The sequence below is a fragment of the Condylostylus longicornis genome, unplaced genomic scaffold (assembly GCF_029603195.1).
Source record: "Condylostylus longicornis isolate FDR11 unplaced genomic scaffold, ASM2960319v2 ptg000005l, whole genome shotgun sequence".
Lineage (NCBI taxonomy): Eukaryota > Metazoa > Arthropoda > Insecta > Diptera > Dolichopodidae > Condylostylus > Condylostylus longicornis.
In genome coordinates, this window is record NW_026577974.1 from 5,508,758 (window position 1) to 5,528,456 (window position 19,699).

A 19,699-nucleotide genomic window follows, 5' to 3' on the forward strand; every position below is an offset into this window, starting at 1 on the left:
TACATACTTTATAATTAATTGCTTATGTCATTCTATTAAAAACAATCCATATATTTTCAATAATAATACAATACGGTATAACATAAATCCTATATGACAGCAATTAATTTTATTTATAGAATTTAAGAAACATTAATTATTTAATTTAAGCATTCCCATTTTAATTTAAATTTAATTTTTTTTGTTTTTGCTATTGTTTTCTCTAAAATATTTTATATAACATAGTGTATAGTTAGTTATTATCTATTTTCTACCACTTAAATATCTTTTTAAATTCCTATCACATCATTAAATTAATATTGATGGATCTACGCATGGATACACACATTTATGTACATATACTAGGTACCTACTTGTTAAAATAACCCTTTCATCTATTAAACTCATCATAAAATTTAATACTAGAACCTTTCTTTGTAATCCTATATCTGGACTTAAAAAGAGAATGAAAAAAAAATTCAGTAGAGTTTTAAATAAAAAAATTAGAAAAATTATTTAGTTTTTCAAAAATAGATTCTAAAGTGATTGTTATTATTGTAAAAGTGTCAAATTTTTAACGAAATCTTTTGATAATTAAGTTTCTACTGAAAATTATTTAACATTCTCATTTGTGATATTCTAAACAATATCATCGGGTTTTAATTTTAAAATTTTTCTCCACAGTGCAAGTTATTTGATCATCAATTATTTGACATTTTATTAACATATTCTTTTATTGCATTTACAATGATGCCTCATACCAGATAACATGTGTAAATTTTATGATAAAACATAAATACCTACTGTGTATAACGGTATTTACAATCTATTATAACAAACACATAACGATACACGTATATTGAAAGCATTGTTATCTATTGTAATGTTTATTAAAAATAGATTTAGCATACAAATTACTACACTTATCTATAAAATTAGAAACAGTATTAAATATGGAATCATTAAGACCAGTTTTAGAACAAAACACGAATTTTATCATTTACTAAATTCTTTTCTATCATAATTTTTATATACCAAAACTAGTTTCTTTTTTCTATTCGTAATTTGAAACACTAGTTGGTTCCTATTGCCTATATTAGCAATTCATTCGAAAATTTTAAAATCTCTTATCTTTTTACTTGCAATTTAAAGAAAGATCAAAATTCTTTTGAAAAAAAAACGACATTAGAAATTAATATAAATTTCTCTTTTTTTTTATTTTTACATTCATTTCATATGTAGTGTCAAGTGTTCATTTTAAAATTTATATATTTTGATCCAAGATTATAAAAATATGTCCATTTCGTTTCTAAATGACTACCTTAATTATAGAAATTTATAAGAAAAAGAAATGAAAAAACAAAAATACTATTGAAAGAAAAAATAACAAAAAATAAGGAACGGTCAGTCTTTCATTTTTTTATGAAGTACAGTTATACAGAATATACATATTGAATTTGCGTTATAAATTTTCGATAGCGTGAATTGAATAGTTTTGAATAAAGTATTTTTGAGTCCCATGTATTCTTGAATCGGATGAAAGCAGCCTTAAACTAGCACTCTATGCTAGAATTTCTAGCTTTTCAAGTAGGCGACCGAGGCCGTTTGACCTTTCTCACGTCGAATTATTGAATCTGTTGTGATTCCCACTCTCACTTACATAAGCACTATATCTAGGTCTCTAATAAGTTTGGATCCTATACTACATCTGGCGAGAGAGTTCCAAGAACGGCCCTATTGTACGACATAATGAAGATCGTACTCCTCCTGAGGTTTCTTCCGATACCTGCTCTTTCCACAACTTACGTTGAAATGAAGCAGATGAAATATTTTACGATTGATATATTTCACACATTATCAAGCACTACTTTTAAAATAAAGTCGGTGAAATCGAATATAAATTTTTCTTTTCTATTTTTCTTTGATACTGTACAAAAATATTTGTACGACCAAATGTCATACGAATTTTCAATTACTTATTTCCCAGCATGTGTTCAAACATCAATAAATTTCAATGAGCCTTAAAAGAAATTCTAATAATGTTAGAACACACTATATTTATGTCGCCATTACAATTCTTAATAGATATTTCATACAACTGTTATTGTATCTGTTATTAGATACGTAATGAATCATAAATTGAGGCGTGTTGTCAGATTTTCCTTATTCTATTCTGTTTTTTTTTCATTATATTTCCCTGTTCCGTATGTCTTGAAAGTGAAAATTGTATATTATGTACATTTTTGTATTCTTATCAAAAGCAATAAGTTCATATACATGTTACATTGATAATTTATATTTTGTTTTAAAAATAAAAATTAAAATGTAGACTAGGTCATTGAAAATTTTATTTAATAACTTATTTATTTTCTTTCTTTTTCAGATTAAAAATCGATAATAATGGTGGTGCTTGGTGTCCTAAACATATGGTATCACGAGGTCTTAAAGAATTTTTACAAGTTGATTTATTACAAGTTCATGTTATCACTGCCATACGTACACAAGGACGTTTTGGTAAAGGTCAAGGTCAAGAATATACTGAAGCATATGTTTTAGAATATTGGAGGCCAGGTTTCACAAAATGGTTAAGATGGAAGAATATTCAAGGGAAAGAGGTAAAATTTTATATGAAATGTGAACATGTTAATATTGCCCTTCAATATATCTGCTTCAAATTGCTAAATAGGGTTAAACTTCTATTTAGTAAAAAAAATTGCTTTGTAATGCATTTCAAGCCCGGTACAATTTATTCCATTTTTCCCCTGCACTAATTGTAATTTAAACAAAATATAAGATAGTAGTGTCGCCAAATTCAAAGATATATAAACTATTCATCAAAATGAATATTCTAAAATATACAAATCTGCATTATTATTCTATTTCTTCAAAAAATAACAGAGAGAAAATTATTTTTTCTCACAAGCTTTTATATATTTTTACTTTCAATTTCAAGGCTATATATGTATGTACATCAATCTTATAAACAGTATGATGTAATAAAGATTTATTTTTTCCATTTATCCTGTTGAGTATTAAAAATGAATTCTTAGAAAAGATCTAAGTTCCTTCTTAATTGAAGAAAAAAAATCTCTTCAACACTTTAAGTTTATATTTAAATTTAGATCTACATATTTTACATGCCTTAAACATTGCTATAGGATTAAAGAACATGATGAGTTAATATAAATTTAAGTTATTATTTAAAATGTTTAATATTATAAATTCTTGATTGTTGCCTAAATGATTTAAAAAAATATATATTTTGTTTTTTATTTTTTTAAATCACAATGGAATTTTCCATCTTTTAATTTCATGGAGAATAAGTTTTTCCATATATTTTCCCAAGTTTTTAATTTTTTTTTTTGTTGTTCCTATTCTTTTCAGGTTCCTTTTCCCTCCCTAACAAAAAAATATGAATTGTCACCGTATTGACTATTTTTTTTTTTCTTATTACTTTCTTTATTTTTTAACTTTAATTTCTCTAATAAATTATTCAAATTCTCTAAGTCATTTTACATATTTATTAGAATATTTTGTAAAAACAACAAAATGGGAAAAGCTTTTTTTAAAAAATAAAAAAAAACAAAGGGAAAAGCAAAAGCGAAAACAACATAAAATCAATAAAAATGGTGAGAAAAAATTCATGAAAATAGAATGAAAGCAAATTAGAATTTTATTTGAAAGAAAATGAAAAACAAATTTGTATAAGGATGATGATGGCATGGAATCAAGTCGCGTGAAATAAAATCTTAAAATGTAATTATCATTTATTTCCAATAATTGGAATCATTTAAAAACTCATACACTAATAAATACAATTTGGCAATGATTTGACACTATTTAAATTTTCTAAGTTAATTATGGATTCGAGTACTTGGCTTTCGAGCAGCAAAATTATGTCACATAACATAATTTAATAAATGTGAATATGTTATTAACTTACTTATTGGCTAACTTATTGATTAATTATCGATGTGAAGAGAATATTTTCGTCAGTAAGTGAATGAGTTGAACAGACCTGAACAACTCCAGAAAAAATAAATAATATCGACTTTCAATATGTACACTTAAATTTGAGCAGTCAGGTATGAGTCGTAATATAAGCCTTAAAATAAAAGAAAGAAGTTTTAATCAATTTAAATTTAGAAAATTCCAAACGTTTACATATGTTCAAAGCAAAAGATATCCATGCTATATAGAGCATGTTGTCTTAACAAAAAATGTTTATAGCATATTCGGTTACTATGTTTATAACTAGACTATGTTTAACTATGTTTATAACGACCGTGTAGTGACGAACAGTATAACTTTTCTAAAAAGAAATGAGTTCTATATATTTAAAACAATTTAGCAAAAAAGAAATGAAAGAATAATTTCAGCTTCATTAAACAAACAGGCGTCTAAAGATATATTCTGCTACGTTCTGTATCCGCTTTCAATTATGGCAATTCAAGATCTAATATTTACATAATACAAAAGTTTTTGTTTGCCACCAGCAGCAACACTATATTATGAACTATGAAACTTATGATGAAATGTAAATATTAATCAACTGTATTCTGACCTTTTTCCTTTTTTAAGATCTATATATTATTTTAAAATTTCAATTATATTCAATTGCCTGTTAATTATCATTTGACAATTTTATCGTTTGTAAAATGTTAACTAAATATGAATAAGAACATAATACAGAAAAATGCCACCACCATCGCCGCACAAAATATGTAAAATTACTTGATAAATAGAATCTTAAATGGTTTAATCACATATCACCAAATTTCGGAGTCACTAAAATACAATATTTTACATCAATTACGTATTCCTCTTTTTCTTACATTTTTCCTTAACTTATCAAAATCTAAAAATAAAAACAAGAAGATAAAATGTAAATATACGCACATTAAAACCACAAAACAAAAAGAAAAACAAATTGTAAGCGCCGGCAAAATTATATTAGAAAGCACAAAAATCAGAAAAAAAATATTTCCAACAAGAAAACCGCGTAACAAAACAAAAACCAAAAAAAAAAACACGATGCGTATTTGTACTTATTTAAAGGTCTCAGCTTCACAAATCTTATCCGTAACAGCCAGAGGTCCTTTTAAAAACCACAGGAAATATTCCTTTTAAAGGCAATAAAAATAAATTCAGATTACAAAGATTTTTTCTTTTTTTTCACTTTGTTCTTTTCTTGTTCTTTTTCTTATACTTTATTTCTATTATTTGTTTTGATTTTCTAATTTTTTTTCTCTTCTCCTTACATATAATTCCAGGTCCTCACAGGAAACATAAATACTTATAGCGAGATTGAAAATACTTTACAGCCCATCATTTTTGCATCGAAAATTCGTATTTATCCTTATAGCCAATATGATAGAACGGTGTGTTTACGAGCTGAGATTGTTGGATGCCCATGGGAAGGTAAATTTATATAGCAAGGAATAAAAATAAATAAATAAATAAATTTTGTTATGTTTTGTTGGTATAATACCGCACTATAAAGTATTCTGTTGGTCCAGTAATTTTGATACAACCATATTTCATAGAATAAGAGACCTTATATTCTAATATGTACATACCTATATAGGATGGACTTTTACATTTTATTGTATAAAAAAATATATTCAATATGGTTTTTAAAGAATTACCAAATTGATACATTAAAGTTTATTAATAAAAAATTTCCTGTAGCTATCAACTTTTAATTATTTTCTAAAAGCTATTTTTACGATCAGTTCATGCAGTTTATTAAGAGAAGTAAAAATTACATACATAGTTTTTAAATATAACACAGTCCTGCACAATACAATTCCATAAATCTGAAGCCTCAATTAAATTAGATTACGATGCGGCCTACAAACAAAAGCAAAATCATTTCTTCGCCAGCAACAAACGCCGGTCATTTCGATGGCAACACTTTAAAATAATCGAAAATTACATGTATTTTTTTAGATTGAAAAATTAAAATAATATTTTAACCTTATTGAAAATCGAAAAAAAAAAAACAAACAAATCAAAATATCAAAAGAATGTAAAAGAAAACTTTCCCTTTTTATTTGCTTTAAAAATAAGAAAAAATTGGTAAATAAGTTCGGAAATCGCGAAATTGTTTTGTTTATTTCTTATTTTTTAAAGTGGAAAAATATTTAGGGCGCAATGAATGTTTTCGACAGTTTTGTACTGATTTTTTCATACTTTCTTTTATTTTCCTTTTCTTTCTTTCCATTTTTTTATTTTTTTTAATGATTTACGCGATTTAAGTTTAAAGAAAAAATAATAATAATAAAATTTGATTTCCAATTTTTTATACTTTTTTTTTCTATTTTTAATGTCCTTACAAATTTAAAATATCAAATTATTGAGGTTAAAAAGCGGATTGAAACGATAAAATAATTTTTTTTTTGCTTTTTCTAATTTTATTTCAGGGTTACTTAATCTCCCTTACTTTCTTCAACTTGTCCCTTTGTATATATTGTAAAAAAAAACGATAAACAAATATAAAAGAAAAAAAATTAAAACCATTTTCGTAAAAGAACACAAAAGGTTTTATAAAGTATTGCCTTAAAAATAGATTTAATTATGCAAAAATTTAACGTTTTCCTTTTATTTTCGGACAATAGAAATAAATTTAAGAAAAGTTTAAATTTAATCATAATTATTACGATTTTGATTTCGAGTGATTTTTTGAATTCAATAATATTTGCTACAAATAAATTTAAAATTTCGTTTAAATCTTGCTCATTTTCATCATTGAAGAAATCGAACACCTACCGATTGCTTGGTTAGTCCACATAATTATTTTAATAAACAAAGTCCCTCTTTTCTAATCTGTAATAACATTATTTTATTTCATAAAATATTAGCTTCGATTTTCAGATTTTCACAAAAAGAATTCATTTTGAAATTTAAAAATTAGTTTTAAATTATTGAACTTATTAAAAAATTCGAACTACTAAAATTTTCAACCTTTCATTTTCAACAGTATATGTACTCGTAAGTGTAAATTTTTAGTTTAAAGATCGCCCTTTTACCAATTTTACCATCAAACATATTCATTTTATTTAAATAGCAATCAATTTAATGATCTTTTTGTATATAGATAATAATAGCTTTAATCAATACATAAGTACACACTTAGTATATTTAAGTATTTAGGTCAATTTGGCACGAACATAACTATAATGCAACGCAATTATATGAACATAATATTACGAACAATCATTAATTAAACAAATTTATAAAACTTTTCATATTGGTAAATAATAAAATTTTTTTTGTATATTAGTATAATTAGTTCCACTAATACAATAATTATATTATATTTCTAAATTAATATTATTTTTTTTAATTATTCACAAAATTAAGACCATAATGTAAATAAATAATAAAAATTCATATAAATTGACTTAATTAATTTTTCAAAATACCATTAAATTAAAATTGTTTGAACGACAAAAAAAAATAGAAGGTTTATTTTAATTATTTTTTTAACAATAATCATCATTAATATTTAAAACGAATTGTTTAATTAAAAATCAACCTATGAATATTTTGTTAAAATTAAATGGTACATGATATGTGTATTTTTTGTAAATTTTGATTTGTGGATTGTAAGTTTATAAGTGTACTTAAAGAATCACTGGGTCTTTTTAGATGGTCACTGGTGAAATTTGATTTACAGACGCAAAAATGGAACTTTTAGAAATTTCATTCTTAAATAAGATTTTTATATAAGAATAATAAATTAAGTTTGTTATTATATAACGAGTAATATACTCAGTTGCATCTTCTTCTAATTCTTCTAAACGAATATCAATACCATTATTTACATCATCAAAAACAATATTATTATAAATTTCAGACAATAATTTTTTTATTTCGTCAGTTTGAAAAACCTTATTTTCTCAGTATTGCTCATTTTGAGTTCTTGACTGCTATTTATGGAAAGTATAATTACTTCAAATTAAAAACACAATTACACAAATAATGATTGATATTTCATAGACTTATTCAAATTGTTATTAGCATTAAGGACACATATTAGTGCATATAATAATGTTTTAATATCATAGGTTTTATTTAAATATTAGACTAAAATACTTAACCTTATATTTAAACTCCAACGGGCTGTGATGATCATTAACACCAACTCTGCAACGAATAAAACCAAAAAACCACATCCTGACCTTTATCCAAGTTTAGACCCCTCCGAGTCGGGTTCTTTTTCCAATCCGAGTCCTTTATAAACCGGTTTAGAGCCCTGCCATTTAAATTCGTCAGGTTCGTAACTCGCAAAAAGAAATTCGACCCAAAAAATCTCCAAGCCAAAGCAGGAAATTGAGCACAAAGAGCGAGCCGCTGTCTCCTCCTGCTCGTCACAGAAGCTACTGCAGGAATCATTAGGAGCGTATTTCCTTACGGTCCTCCTGGCATATTCGTAAATCAGACAGTGCCCAGATATGAGTCATATGAGATTCCGATGTTTCTTCCACACCGAGGAAGAAACATCAGATCCTCTCAATATCCAAAAAGGCGACCATGGTGAACTCCTCTCCACACAAGGATCGTATGTTGTGCTAGGGACAATAGATTTGAATATAAGTTGTTCCGCATGTATGTGTATAACAGCTTTTCGAGTAGTTTTAGTAGAAATGATGTTAGACTGATCGGTCTAAGGTCCTTTGCGCAGCTATGATAGTTTCTCACAGCCTTGGATATGAAGACCACTTTAGCTACACTCCAAATTCGAAATGTAAATTAAGTCTATACAGCGCTTATAGATTATTTTCAGCCATGGAAGGATAACTTCCGTTGCGTTTTGCAGTTCTGCCGGCATTATCAGTTCCTTTGTGATTTCTGAAGATCATTGTAGGATTCTACCAAGCAGTGAATTAGAAATGTATACACCGATGGTTAGAAAGGAAATCATCCTGCGAACTTTCCAATTCGTTCGTTGCCATTCCAGTTACATTTTAGGAAACTTGGATTATATCTATAACCTCTTGCCGGTTTTTAGTAATAAAAGTGGATTCTGATCCCCTATTGCATAGGCTAGAGTTAGTATTCAAGAAAAAACTCTGAAAGTAACTCACCCCTTATGTTTGCATCGTTCCCCGGATGGTTTCATTAGAAATTAGCTTCCCATTTTTTTTAAAACAGATACCACTAATACGGAGTTTTTCCGAACTCCCTTTTTCCGAATAACCTGTATGATTTTGCTCCAGCTGAATATAGGGAAACTATTTCAAATTTTTTCCATTTCGTTCCAGTCTTCCAACTTGATCTTTCGTAAATATTTTTTAATAGATTTACGGAAAAAATATTTTTTTCCCTGCTCAGAAGCATTTTGAATTTGACTGTCCGTTTTCAACGTTTTTTTTAATTTTACGATTTCTTGATTTTTTTATAAATTCTATCAAAAAACAAGAAATAAATTGAAAAAATAAAAAATTTTCTGTTTAATTTTAACTTACGTAATTAGCCACATTTACAACATTATCATTTATCACTTCCTCAGCTTGAGACTGATGGTCAATAAAACTAGGGGTATTGTTTTGGAGTAATACTTATATTATCATGGTTCTAAATGTTCTTAACATATTTTTCACCATATTCCGAAACCTTTTTTAATTGAATTTTGCCGTTCCTCCTTGTCTTCCTTATTAGTTCCTTTATCCATATTTTTAAGAATATTCGGAATACTTAGGCTCGGTATAGCTTTCTTTTTTTAATGTTTTTTTTGATAATGTGTCGAATGAAACATCTTCTAAACAATAAACAGATTCTACAAAATACTCATAACACACTCTTACAGCATTCATAAAACACTGCTTATGTATAAAACAAACTTTCAACTCCTTGTGATACAACATTCCAAATTTGGGAAGCTTAAGAACCTTAATTTGATGAATCATTTTGTACATTGTCTTGTTTATGTATGTCGTCTGTCTCAAATATGTATATTTATTTCTGGTGGTGACTATGAAGGCAGTAAAATTTCATCGACCGCATGATATTCATTTGCTTAAGAATTTCCTAGCGCCAATCAAGAATTTTACACTCCTAATTTCCAAATCACTCCATTTTTTTTTTTTTTTCCTTTCAAACTTCTATTGAGGAGCATAAGGCTTCGATTAAACCTCTCCATCTCTCTCTATTTTGGGCGATAGATCTTATTTGCGCCCAAGTCTTGCCTGCAGCTGTTATTTCTTTTTCTGTTGTTCTTCGCTATGTATTCTTAGGCCTGCCGATGTTTCTCCTACCCTGGGGATTCCATTCCAATGCCTGCTTTGCTATGGATTGTTCTGATCTCCTAAGTATGTGAACTACCCATCTATATTTTTTCTCTATTTGGTTTTCTATCGGGTCCTGTTTGCATAGGTCCCATAGGTCGCTGTTTCTCATTCTGTTGGGCCAGAATATTCGGCATATGATACGGAGGCATTTATTTGTGAAGACCTGCATTTTATTAATATCTTTCTTGTTCATGAGCCAGGTTTCACTGCCGTACAACATTACTGACTTGACGCAAGCGTCGAAGACCCTCAGCTTCACATTCCTTGAAAGTTGTGTGGATTTCCAGATCTTCCATAGTCTAGCAAATGTCGGCCTAGTTTTTCTGAGCGTGTCTTCCATATCAGCACTTGGTCCGCCATCTAAGCTTATAATGCTCCCCAGGTATATTACGGTGGTTACATCCTCAATTGCTACGCCATCAATCTCAAATGATTGGTTGTTTGTGGCATTCATTCTGATGGTCTTTGTTTTTCTTGTGTTTATTTATAGGCCAACTTCTGCTGCGCAGTTCTTTAACTTTTCTAATTTTTGCTTCATATTTTCATATGCGTGTGTGAGGAGGCATACATCATCGGCATACTCCAGATCATCCAGGGTGTTGAGGATATTCCAGTTAATCCCATTTCTGATTTCATTTGTTTTCCTCATAATTTCATCTATAACAATGTTGAAGAGGACTGACGAAAGGGGACAGTCCTACCTAACTACCCGCATTGTCGTTATGGGCTCACTTAGTCTTCCCTTGTGAAGAATCTGAGTCTCTGTATTTTCATACATCGCCTTGATAATTCTAATTATTTTGCTAGGGATTCGCCTTAGCTCTAGAGCCGTCCACATGGCATTTCTGCCTACAGCGTCGAAAGCCGTTTTGAAGTCTACGAAAGCGATGTAGAGCGGTGAGTTGAATTCCTTAGACTGTTCTACAATTATTCTTATTGTGTTGGTGTATTCAGTACAGCTTCTTCCTTTTCTAAAACCCGCCTATTGTTTTCGTAGTCAATTTTCTATGTGATCTTTAATTCTTGAGTGCAGGATGATGGCTAGTATTTTGATAACAGCATTGAGTAATGTGATGAATCTCCAGTTGCTGCAGTTGCTAAGATCGCCCTTTTTCGGTAGCTTCACTATAATTCCTTTTTTCCATTCTTTGCATATATTTTCATTTTGCCAAATTCTACTTATAATGGACTGTAGTGCTCTAGAGGCACTCACACTGTAGAGGATCCGCTTTCAACAGCTCTGCCTTGATACCATCGGCCCCTTCGACCCTATTGTTTTTCAGTTGGGCTATAGCCTCACAAATTTCTTTTGATGATAGAGGGCTGGTGTTTATATTGTTGAGTTCTTCGTTTCGGCTTGTCCAGACCCCCGGGCTGAAATCGGGAATCACTCACTCATTGTCATTTTCTATTCTCATTTTTCTATTCTCAAATCACTCCATGTTCATTTTCTATTTGATTTGAACATGTTTTTGCAGGTACCTGTAATTATAGAGAATACCAAGTAATTTCTAGATAATGCTATTATTTTTAAAAATTAATGAAATTTTATATTAGTGTTAATTAAATCAAATTTTTTTTAAATGAGAACATCTCTTAAAAATTTCATTAATTCAATTTCCTATAATTAGTATTTAAATTTTTTCCCCACAAACTGTAAACTTTTTTTTATAAAAGCCAAACTAATTTTTTTTTTTAGATTAATTAAAAAAGAAGTATAGATCTGATTTATTTAAATGGAAATATTCTGCAATCATTGAATGTGATAACTTCACCATTTATATGTATGTGTTCTATTAAAAAATTAAATATCAATTAAATTTAACTATTTTGCTATCCTATCCAAATTAATTTTCAATTATTTACTCGACCATAGTAATTAAATTCTAAATACGAAATCATCAAAAATTATTTCGGCAATAAAAAAAAACAGAAACTTTTTTTTTAAATTTAGTTTTTTAACATGAAAACTCCAAATTTCTATATGTTGCTGTTAACGTTAGTACAAAAATTTTGCATAAAATCCAGTTGGGAATCCTATACGTTATGAGAATTTCCATGAAATCCCTGAAATTCTGAACATTTTCCCAAATTTCATAATGTCACTAACTTGTTAAGATATACAAAGAAAGAACAACAATACAGCTTAACAACTACAAAATAAAAGCTAAAAATGCACATTTTTCTCGTCTTCAATTTTCGAAAAAGTTTTGGATTAAAATTCAACGGAGTATATTTAAATTTAAAAGAAGGCACTGAATTCTTTCAATCTTTTTAAATGTGACATTTAGTTGATAGCTTTATTTTAACTTATTTTGCTTTTTTTTTTTGTTTTTTTTTTTACAGATCTCCACATCTAGGTCATCAATCCTTTACAGGATATACGACTATTTTTTTGCCTCTTTATTATCAACTTAAAAATCGAAAATCCTGAAATATTTTTTATTATTTTTAATTAGTAAAAATAGCAGCATACAGATTAATACATGTATAAAAACGGGCACACATATTGAAATAAATTTCGAGATCTCAGTCCATATATCTAGAAATACATACATTATACAGACATACTTTATAGAACAAGAGTGAATTTTTGTTTTTTATATTTGTGTCATTTTCAAAAGAAAACTGTATACGACACAGATTTGTACTTAAAACATTAATTTGAAATGAAATGATTATAAATATTCTAGCAAAAACTAAAACAAATAAAAATCCGAAAAAATATTTTTTTTTAAAGATCAAGAGTCAAAAATTAACTCGTGAACATTACAAGTGAAGTGAATGACAATGTTATATTTTTACTTTTCAGTTAATGTGCAACAACAAATGCAATATTCTTATATTTATTTTTATATTTATGTATTCATATGCATAATTAAATGCATAATGTGATTATACCCAACATATGGATTCTTACAACATATATGTACATATACAGCGTAGATGCACAATAAATAAGAAAAACAGCAGAGAAAATTATTAATTAACATTCATACATGCAGATATGTACAATGTTTGTTTATGTGTTAATAAGGATATCTTATAAATTATAGATGCAGATATACCCTCATTTTATATATCCCCTGTTTACTGTTACTCAGTTAAATTATTTAATGTTATCCCACTTTTGTATTTTGACTGATTCCACACTTTTTGAGTTTTACGCAGAGCGTTCAAAAGTTATCAACTTTTTTAAGTAAAAAAATAGTTTAAAAATCTTCTTTTTCTTATAGTTCCACAAAATGCATTTAAAGGTTTTAAAACTTGTTTTATATGTTTGTGTGTGTGTTTGTAGTCTAATTTGTTTCTAATGTAGTTATGTGGTTTGCTGTGTGCCGGAAACTATATCCAAGCTTATTTTGGACAATTACACAAAGTTTTAAAGCATCAACAATGATAAGACAATGTAATCACTTTCATTCCAAAATATTCTTCCGTTATTCTGCTTTACTTCTCTTTTCATAATTTCATTTTTTATTTTTCAAACATCAAAAATTCAAGAAGGAAAAAAATTCTGAAAATGCATTTAACGTCATATAAATTTAGTTAACTATGACATATAATGATCCTTTATCCTAATTACAAGTTCACAACCACAAAAAATTATAAAAAATAAGTAAATTTTTATTTTCGGTTTTTCTTCTTCTCAATTTACTTTTTCTTTTCGAAAACATGAAAAAACCAATTTTCTTCTTAATTTTTTTTTACAACATGTCAATCAAAAAAGCGAGCACTATATACATGATATGCACATTCTGTTATGCAGTATATAATATTTAAGAATTTTGTATGAAAGCATAAAAAAGAGATCCGCCCTCCTTTAAAAATGTTCAGTCTAATTAAACTGCTAAAAATCCAAATCAAAAAGAGCAAAAATTACAAAACAAAAAATTTTTTGTTTTTCTTTTCTTTTCTTTTTTTTCTTAAATGAAATTTTTAAAATTTTTTTAGTAGAAATATAAAAAAAAATAATAAGAGGGGGAAAAAAGTATTGTAAATAATCGTACGTCATGCAAGCAAAACAAAACTTCATTTTGGTTAAATTATGTAGTTCCTTAATTACATTATGTTAAGGAAAGTGCATGTTAAAGTTGTTTAAACTGAGTTGACGTTATATAAGATAGAATTTAGAAAAAAGTGGTATGACGATTGGGTATGATACCCAAAATTAACAAATAATTGTTAATTTTTTAATAAACTGGCAGCTCTTAATACACAAATATTGTCTTTATTTTTCGGTAAATATCTTTTACTAAACCAAAAGCATTACACTTTTGATGATGCTAAGAAATTCTGCACTTCCGTTTAGTTAAATTTTATTTTTAATTTGTGTACATAATATATATATATGATTAGCCACTAAGTGCAATCTGCGATCTAAATTTTTTAATGTTAATGATATTTTCCTAACAATAATACTACGATGTTGAAAAATATCCTGTAAATTTTTATTAAATATGTCACCTAATAAACACGAATTATTGCTGATTTCAAAAAAACATCCAAAAGACTTTCACCCAATTTTCAATTTCTTACTTGCTAGTTTTTCCACTATTTTTACCATTGCTTGTAATTTCTTTTCTTGTTTAGTCAAAAATTATTTAGATTTTTTTTTCATGTAATGCGATTTGTCAAAATCAATGATTCAAAAAACGACATTGAAGGCATCAAACAAGAAAAAATAGAAAAATAAAATCATAATGAAAAATTTTAAAAAAATATTTCAAATACGCATAAAAGAACCATCAACATCAAAATCAGAAATAACACCAAAAAAATAACGAAAAATATTAAAAACATCAACAAAAACAAGAACAAGAAAAAAAAAAGTAATTTCGTTTTCAGAACAATAAAGGAATTAATTTTCAATTCCCCCGAGGGATATTTTCTGTTCCTTTTTTTCTTTGTTTATTGTTACATATTATTTCAAAAGTGGAAAGAACAAAGAAAACAATTTTTTCTTATAATGTAATTCAACTACGTATGTCAAAAATTATAAAATAGTGTTATTATTTTAATCGTATAACGAATTGCCTAATATGTAATTTTTCTAATTAGATAGACGAATAAATTGGTTTGTAATTAAAGACACGAGTGATTATAGTAGGCCAACAACTTTCGGAGTTTCGAACTTTTGAGATACACACATGATATATGATAAACACACATAACATATAAAATTATAATCAATATAAAATTATTAACTCACATCTTCAATTAGTGTTTGGAAGAAATTACAAAATTTCAAATTTCATATTTATTGATTCATTTTACTCCACTCAACTATCTCTCGCTAATACATGCACAAGTATTACTTTTATTCCTATATCATTAAAATCATTTTGTCGAAAATATACGAAAATTACTCAAATATGTATGATACATGTACACTTATGTATATTGTGCATAATTTCTGAAGCGGCCTAATTTAAATCCTGAAATCATATTTAAAAATTGCTAAATTAAAACTATCCTAAAATTGTCCTAACAATTGCTCAGAAAAAAACAATATCACTATATTATTTACACGTATACTATTCTGCATTAAGACTAAATATTTTTGAACTATAATACGTTGCATGATTCGGGCAGGGAGCTAAAATAAACCTTATCTAAATCTTTAAAACAATAAATAATGAAAATAAAAGAATCTCTGCTGTCATGAAAAAATATTTATTAATATTCTTCTCTGATTCATTTTTAACTATTTTCAATAATAGATATCTACAAAATAATATTCTAAGCTATAGGTATAGAAACTTATTAAATAAATTAATTTAGTATTCTGAACTACTAACGTCTTCTAATTGATTGATATTTTGAATTTAATTAGAATTTATGCAAATATAAATAGCAAAATAATTTCCGACTTCTTTGAATATTATTAAAAATTTTAGCCATGATCTTTCTAAATTGAAAAATCATTTAAAATTGTAGCACACGGTACTATTTATTATCTACTCATACATAATTAATATAGTGGATAAAAAAATATAGCTATTACATATTGAAATTTATATAAAATTCCATTGATTTATTTACTTTAATCCCATAAATAATTCAAATCTTAAACTATATAATAATAGTATAATTGTTATAGTTTGCATTTCAAAAGAATGAAAATGAAATATTTTAAAAATTTTTATTTTTTTTTTTATTTTTTTAGTTAATTTTACAGTTTTTAAAATTTTATACATATAGTTTTGAACAAGTTTTCCAAATATATGTAGTTTAAACACGTAAATGCAAAATTAATGAGATCTAATATCTCACTAATTTTAATTCAGAACACAATATTTCAATAAAACGAACACAAATTCCTTTATACATACTTTTATGCACATGAGTTCATTTAATAAGCGTTCCATTTTGCAAATATTTATACAAATATAATATACATACATATACCTAATTTAATGCAAAAATGTTATATTCTGGCGCTCACCTGATTTATTGTTGGCATCTGACAAAGCAGAATTATATGTACGTACACATGCAGATTTTAATGCATTCATGTCGGAATTCGACATTAAAATTATTTTCCTCTTATAAGTAGAGTTACTACTTAATTAGAATAAAAATTTAAATGATGAAAAAACAAATGAATGAAGATCGGAAAAATTCGCATCAAGTTTGATATTTTCCCTATTTTTTACAATTTTAAAATTTATTAAATAAAAATTTAAAGAAAAACGAAATAAAATACTAAAATTAGCTTTTCCCTGCTATAAAATAACGTGTTCCCCTGCTATAATTTTTATATAAAAACATTTTCATTAAACTAACTTAGGTTGAAACCCCATCCGAAGTATGTTATTGAAGATAACTTTTGCCTGTCACTAGTTTGCTATTTAAAATGGGAACAATCTAAGAAGTCATTGAAAGATTAAACAAATATCAAAATTCATAAAAAATACACATATATAAATGGGACTAGCCACAATGAAACAAAATTATGACTGCGAATTTAACCAATGTCAGTAATAATCCTATATTATCGCTAATGATTTTATTTGAAATCATCTGTTCTGAAGTGTGTGATAATATATGCAAAATGCTGAACGGCTCCCTTTACCGTTCCTCTGTTGTTTTTTGTTAACAATGCAAAATGTTCGACGTTTTCGTTTTTCATTGCGGTTCTGTTTTCACAACTAAACAGACGTCCGTCTTTATATTTCTGTTAAGTTCATTTCTTTTTAGTTTTAATTTATTACCAGAGTCATTACCAATAAATATGGTGATAATGTAACCAAATTGGAAGAATTTTAATATGATTATTTTTTATTGAACTTTTATTTTTATATTTTTCATATCTATTTTTTTTTGTAAAAATTTTTTAATTTCATATTTTACTATATAATGTAAGTACATGCATATGTATATGTACACATTATAAAATAAATATGAAAAGATTTATGTTTTTATGTACATGTACACATTCCATATTCCCTTTGATTTTATGCGCAATAAGTCGTTTACGTAGTCTTTACATAATATTTTAATAAACATAAAAATTGTTTCCATTTATTTGGGTTGGGTCAAATCAAAATGTCTCATTCACATTTTTTTTTCTACTTTTTTCCAAAAATTTGTATCTAAATAATTACCCACAAAATATGTTGTTTAATACTTGGTTTAAGAGTGCGCCATATGTGCACTTTAATTTTTCAAAAAAGAAAAAAAGAAAATTGAAAATACAAAAATTTTCTATTTTCCGTAATTTCTGTTTTTTTTTTGTTTTCAATACTAAAATTTGATGAATTGAAATAAATATACACAACATTTGAAATACAGTAAGAGAAAAGTGAAAAGCAAGAAAACCAAAAAAAAGCAAGAAAGCATAAAATTCTTAAATGATTTGAAAAGAAAAAATAAAAGGTCTTTTTCTCCTAATATTTATTATATGAAAACTCCCAAAAAAACCAAAAAAAAAATTTTGAACAAGAATAAAAATTTTAACTATTTCAAAATTCACTAAGGTACATTCATACACATGGACATGCATATATATACACAATAGGATAATCAATGTGTCTCTGGGGAATTTTACAAATGGAAACTGAAATCGGTTCAATGCGTATCTAAATTTTTTTTTTGTTTTGTGTGCTAGCTCTATATTCCTTTCATGATGATTTATAAATAAAAATTGATTATATAGAAAAAAAAAAGATATTATATCAGAAGTACAAGATCAACCAATGGCAATTATTAGCAATTTTGTATACTCGACACTTTATAAATAAATATTTTGAGTTACCGCTTTTTATACTCGAATGCTCATGTTAAATTACTTTAATATCCTCAAAAATGGATAACTTACGTTTCAATAAAAGTTTATTTGCATGCTTCTTTTTGCATTAGCACATAAAATATTGTTCGTTTCAAGCCATCAATCTCTCGAACTTAAATCTCTCCTGTCTTTGTAACTCCAGTACCAAATTTTCAAATAATAAAAATGAAATTTGGATAATGATAATTGAAATGGTGTCGTATCTAAAATTGAATGATTAAAAACAAAATGTTAAAAAACTGTGGCATGGAAAAATAATTTTTTTAAATTAATATAATCAATTTAAATTAAATTAATTTAGGTTGACAACTTAAATGAGAAATAATATTAGATACCCACGACCTGAATCACTCAAACCAATTTATAATTTGAAAGGGTTTTCATTCATTCATTTAAAAATTGATTTTATAATAAATTGGGCAACCCTATATGTATTTTTTTTTCGTTTAGTTCGCGTGAGTGGATCTTAAATCCCAAAATATGTAATAAGTACATGTGAATGTTAAGATCACATTAAAAATTTATTAATTATAAACACTTTTTGAGAAAAAGAAAAAAATTTTCTTCCAAATAATTTTTATTTTAACACATAAAATATCTATTTTTTCCTTTTAGAGAAATCTTGCATTTGGAATTTAACATTTTAAATAAAAATAATACAAAATTTTATGTTTATATTAAACACAAAGTATTCGATTAAATGATTTATTTATAGTAAAAGGAAACAACACTTTTATAGACTGTATGTACATACATGCAACTAGGGTGGTCTCTTAATCAATGTGTACGTATATGTATGTATGTATGTATGAATATATTCAAACAGAAAATTAAATGACTTCGGTCATCAATAAAAAATTGAATCAAATGTCAATTATTGTAATTAAAAATATTGCTTAAATAATAAAGTGTTACATTAAAATTTTAAAATATTTTTTTAACCTTAAAGTTATTATTTAGTATTTTAAAATTTTAATTTAGTACATTGTCTTGCCAATTAGTAACACCAATGAATATAAGTGGGTACTCCTAAAATGCTCGAATAATTCATACATGTACAATCATGCATAATGTAGTATGTATCTATGTATGTAACGTGGTTACACAACTAAAACACTTTTCTAATAAGATA

The 19,699-nt window shown here is 26.5% G+C and overlaps 1 protein-coding gene across 4 annotated transcripts in view; it reads left to right on the forward strand.

Annotated features, from left to right (window-relative positions):
* Positions 1-19,699, forward strand: part of LOC129614763 (discoidin domain-containing receptor 2-like) — a 156,532-nt gene that overhangs the window by 89,261 nt on the left and 47,572 nt on the right. For all 4 annotated transcript variants that reach the window (XM_055529621.1, XM_055529630.1, XM_055529612.1 and 1 more), the window contains exons 3-4: positions 2,363-2,594; positions 5,253-5,400. In XM_055529621.1, coding sequence (XP_055385596.1) covers positions 2,363-2,594; positions 5,253-5,400 — 380 coding nt within the window. The remainder of the gene's footprint in view (positions 1-2,362; positions 2,595-5,252; positions 5,401-19,699) is intronic.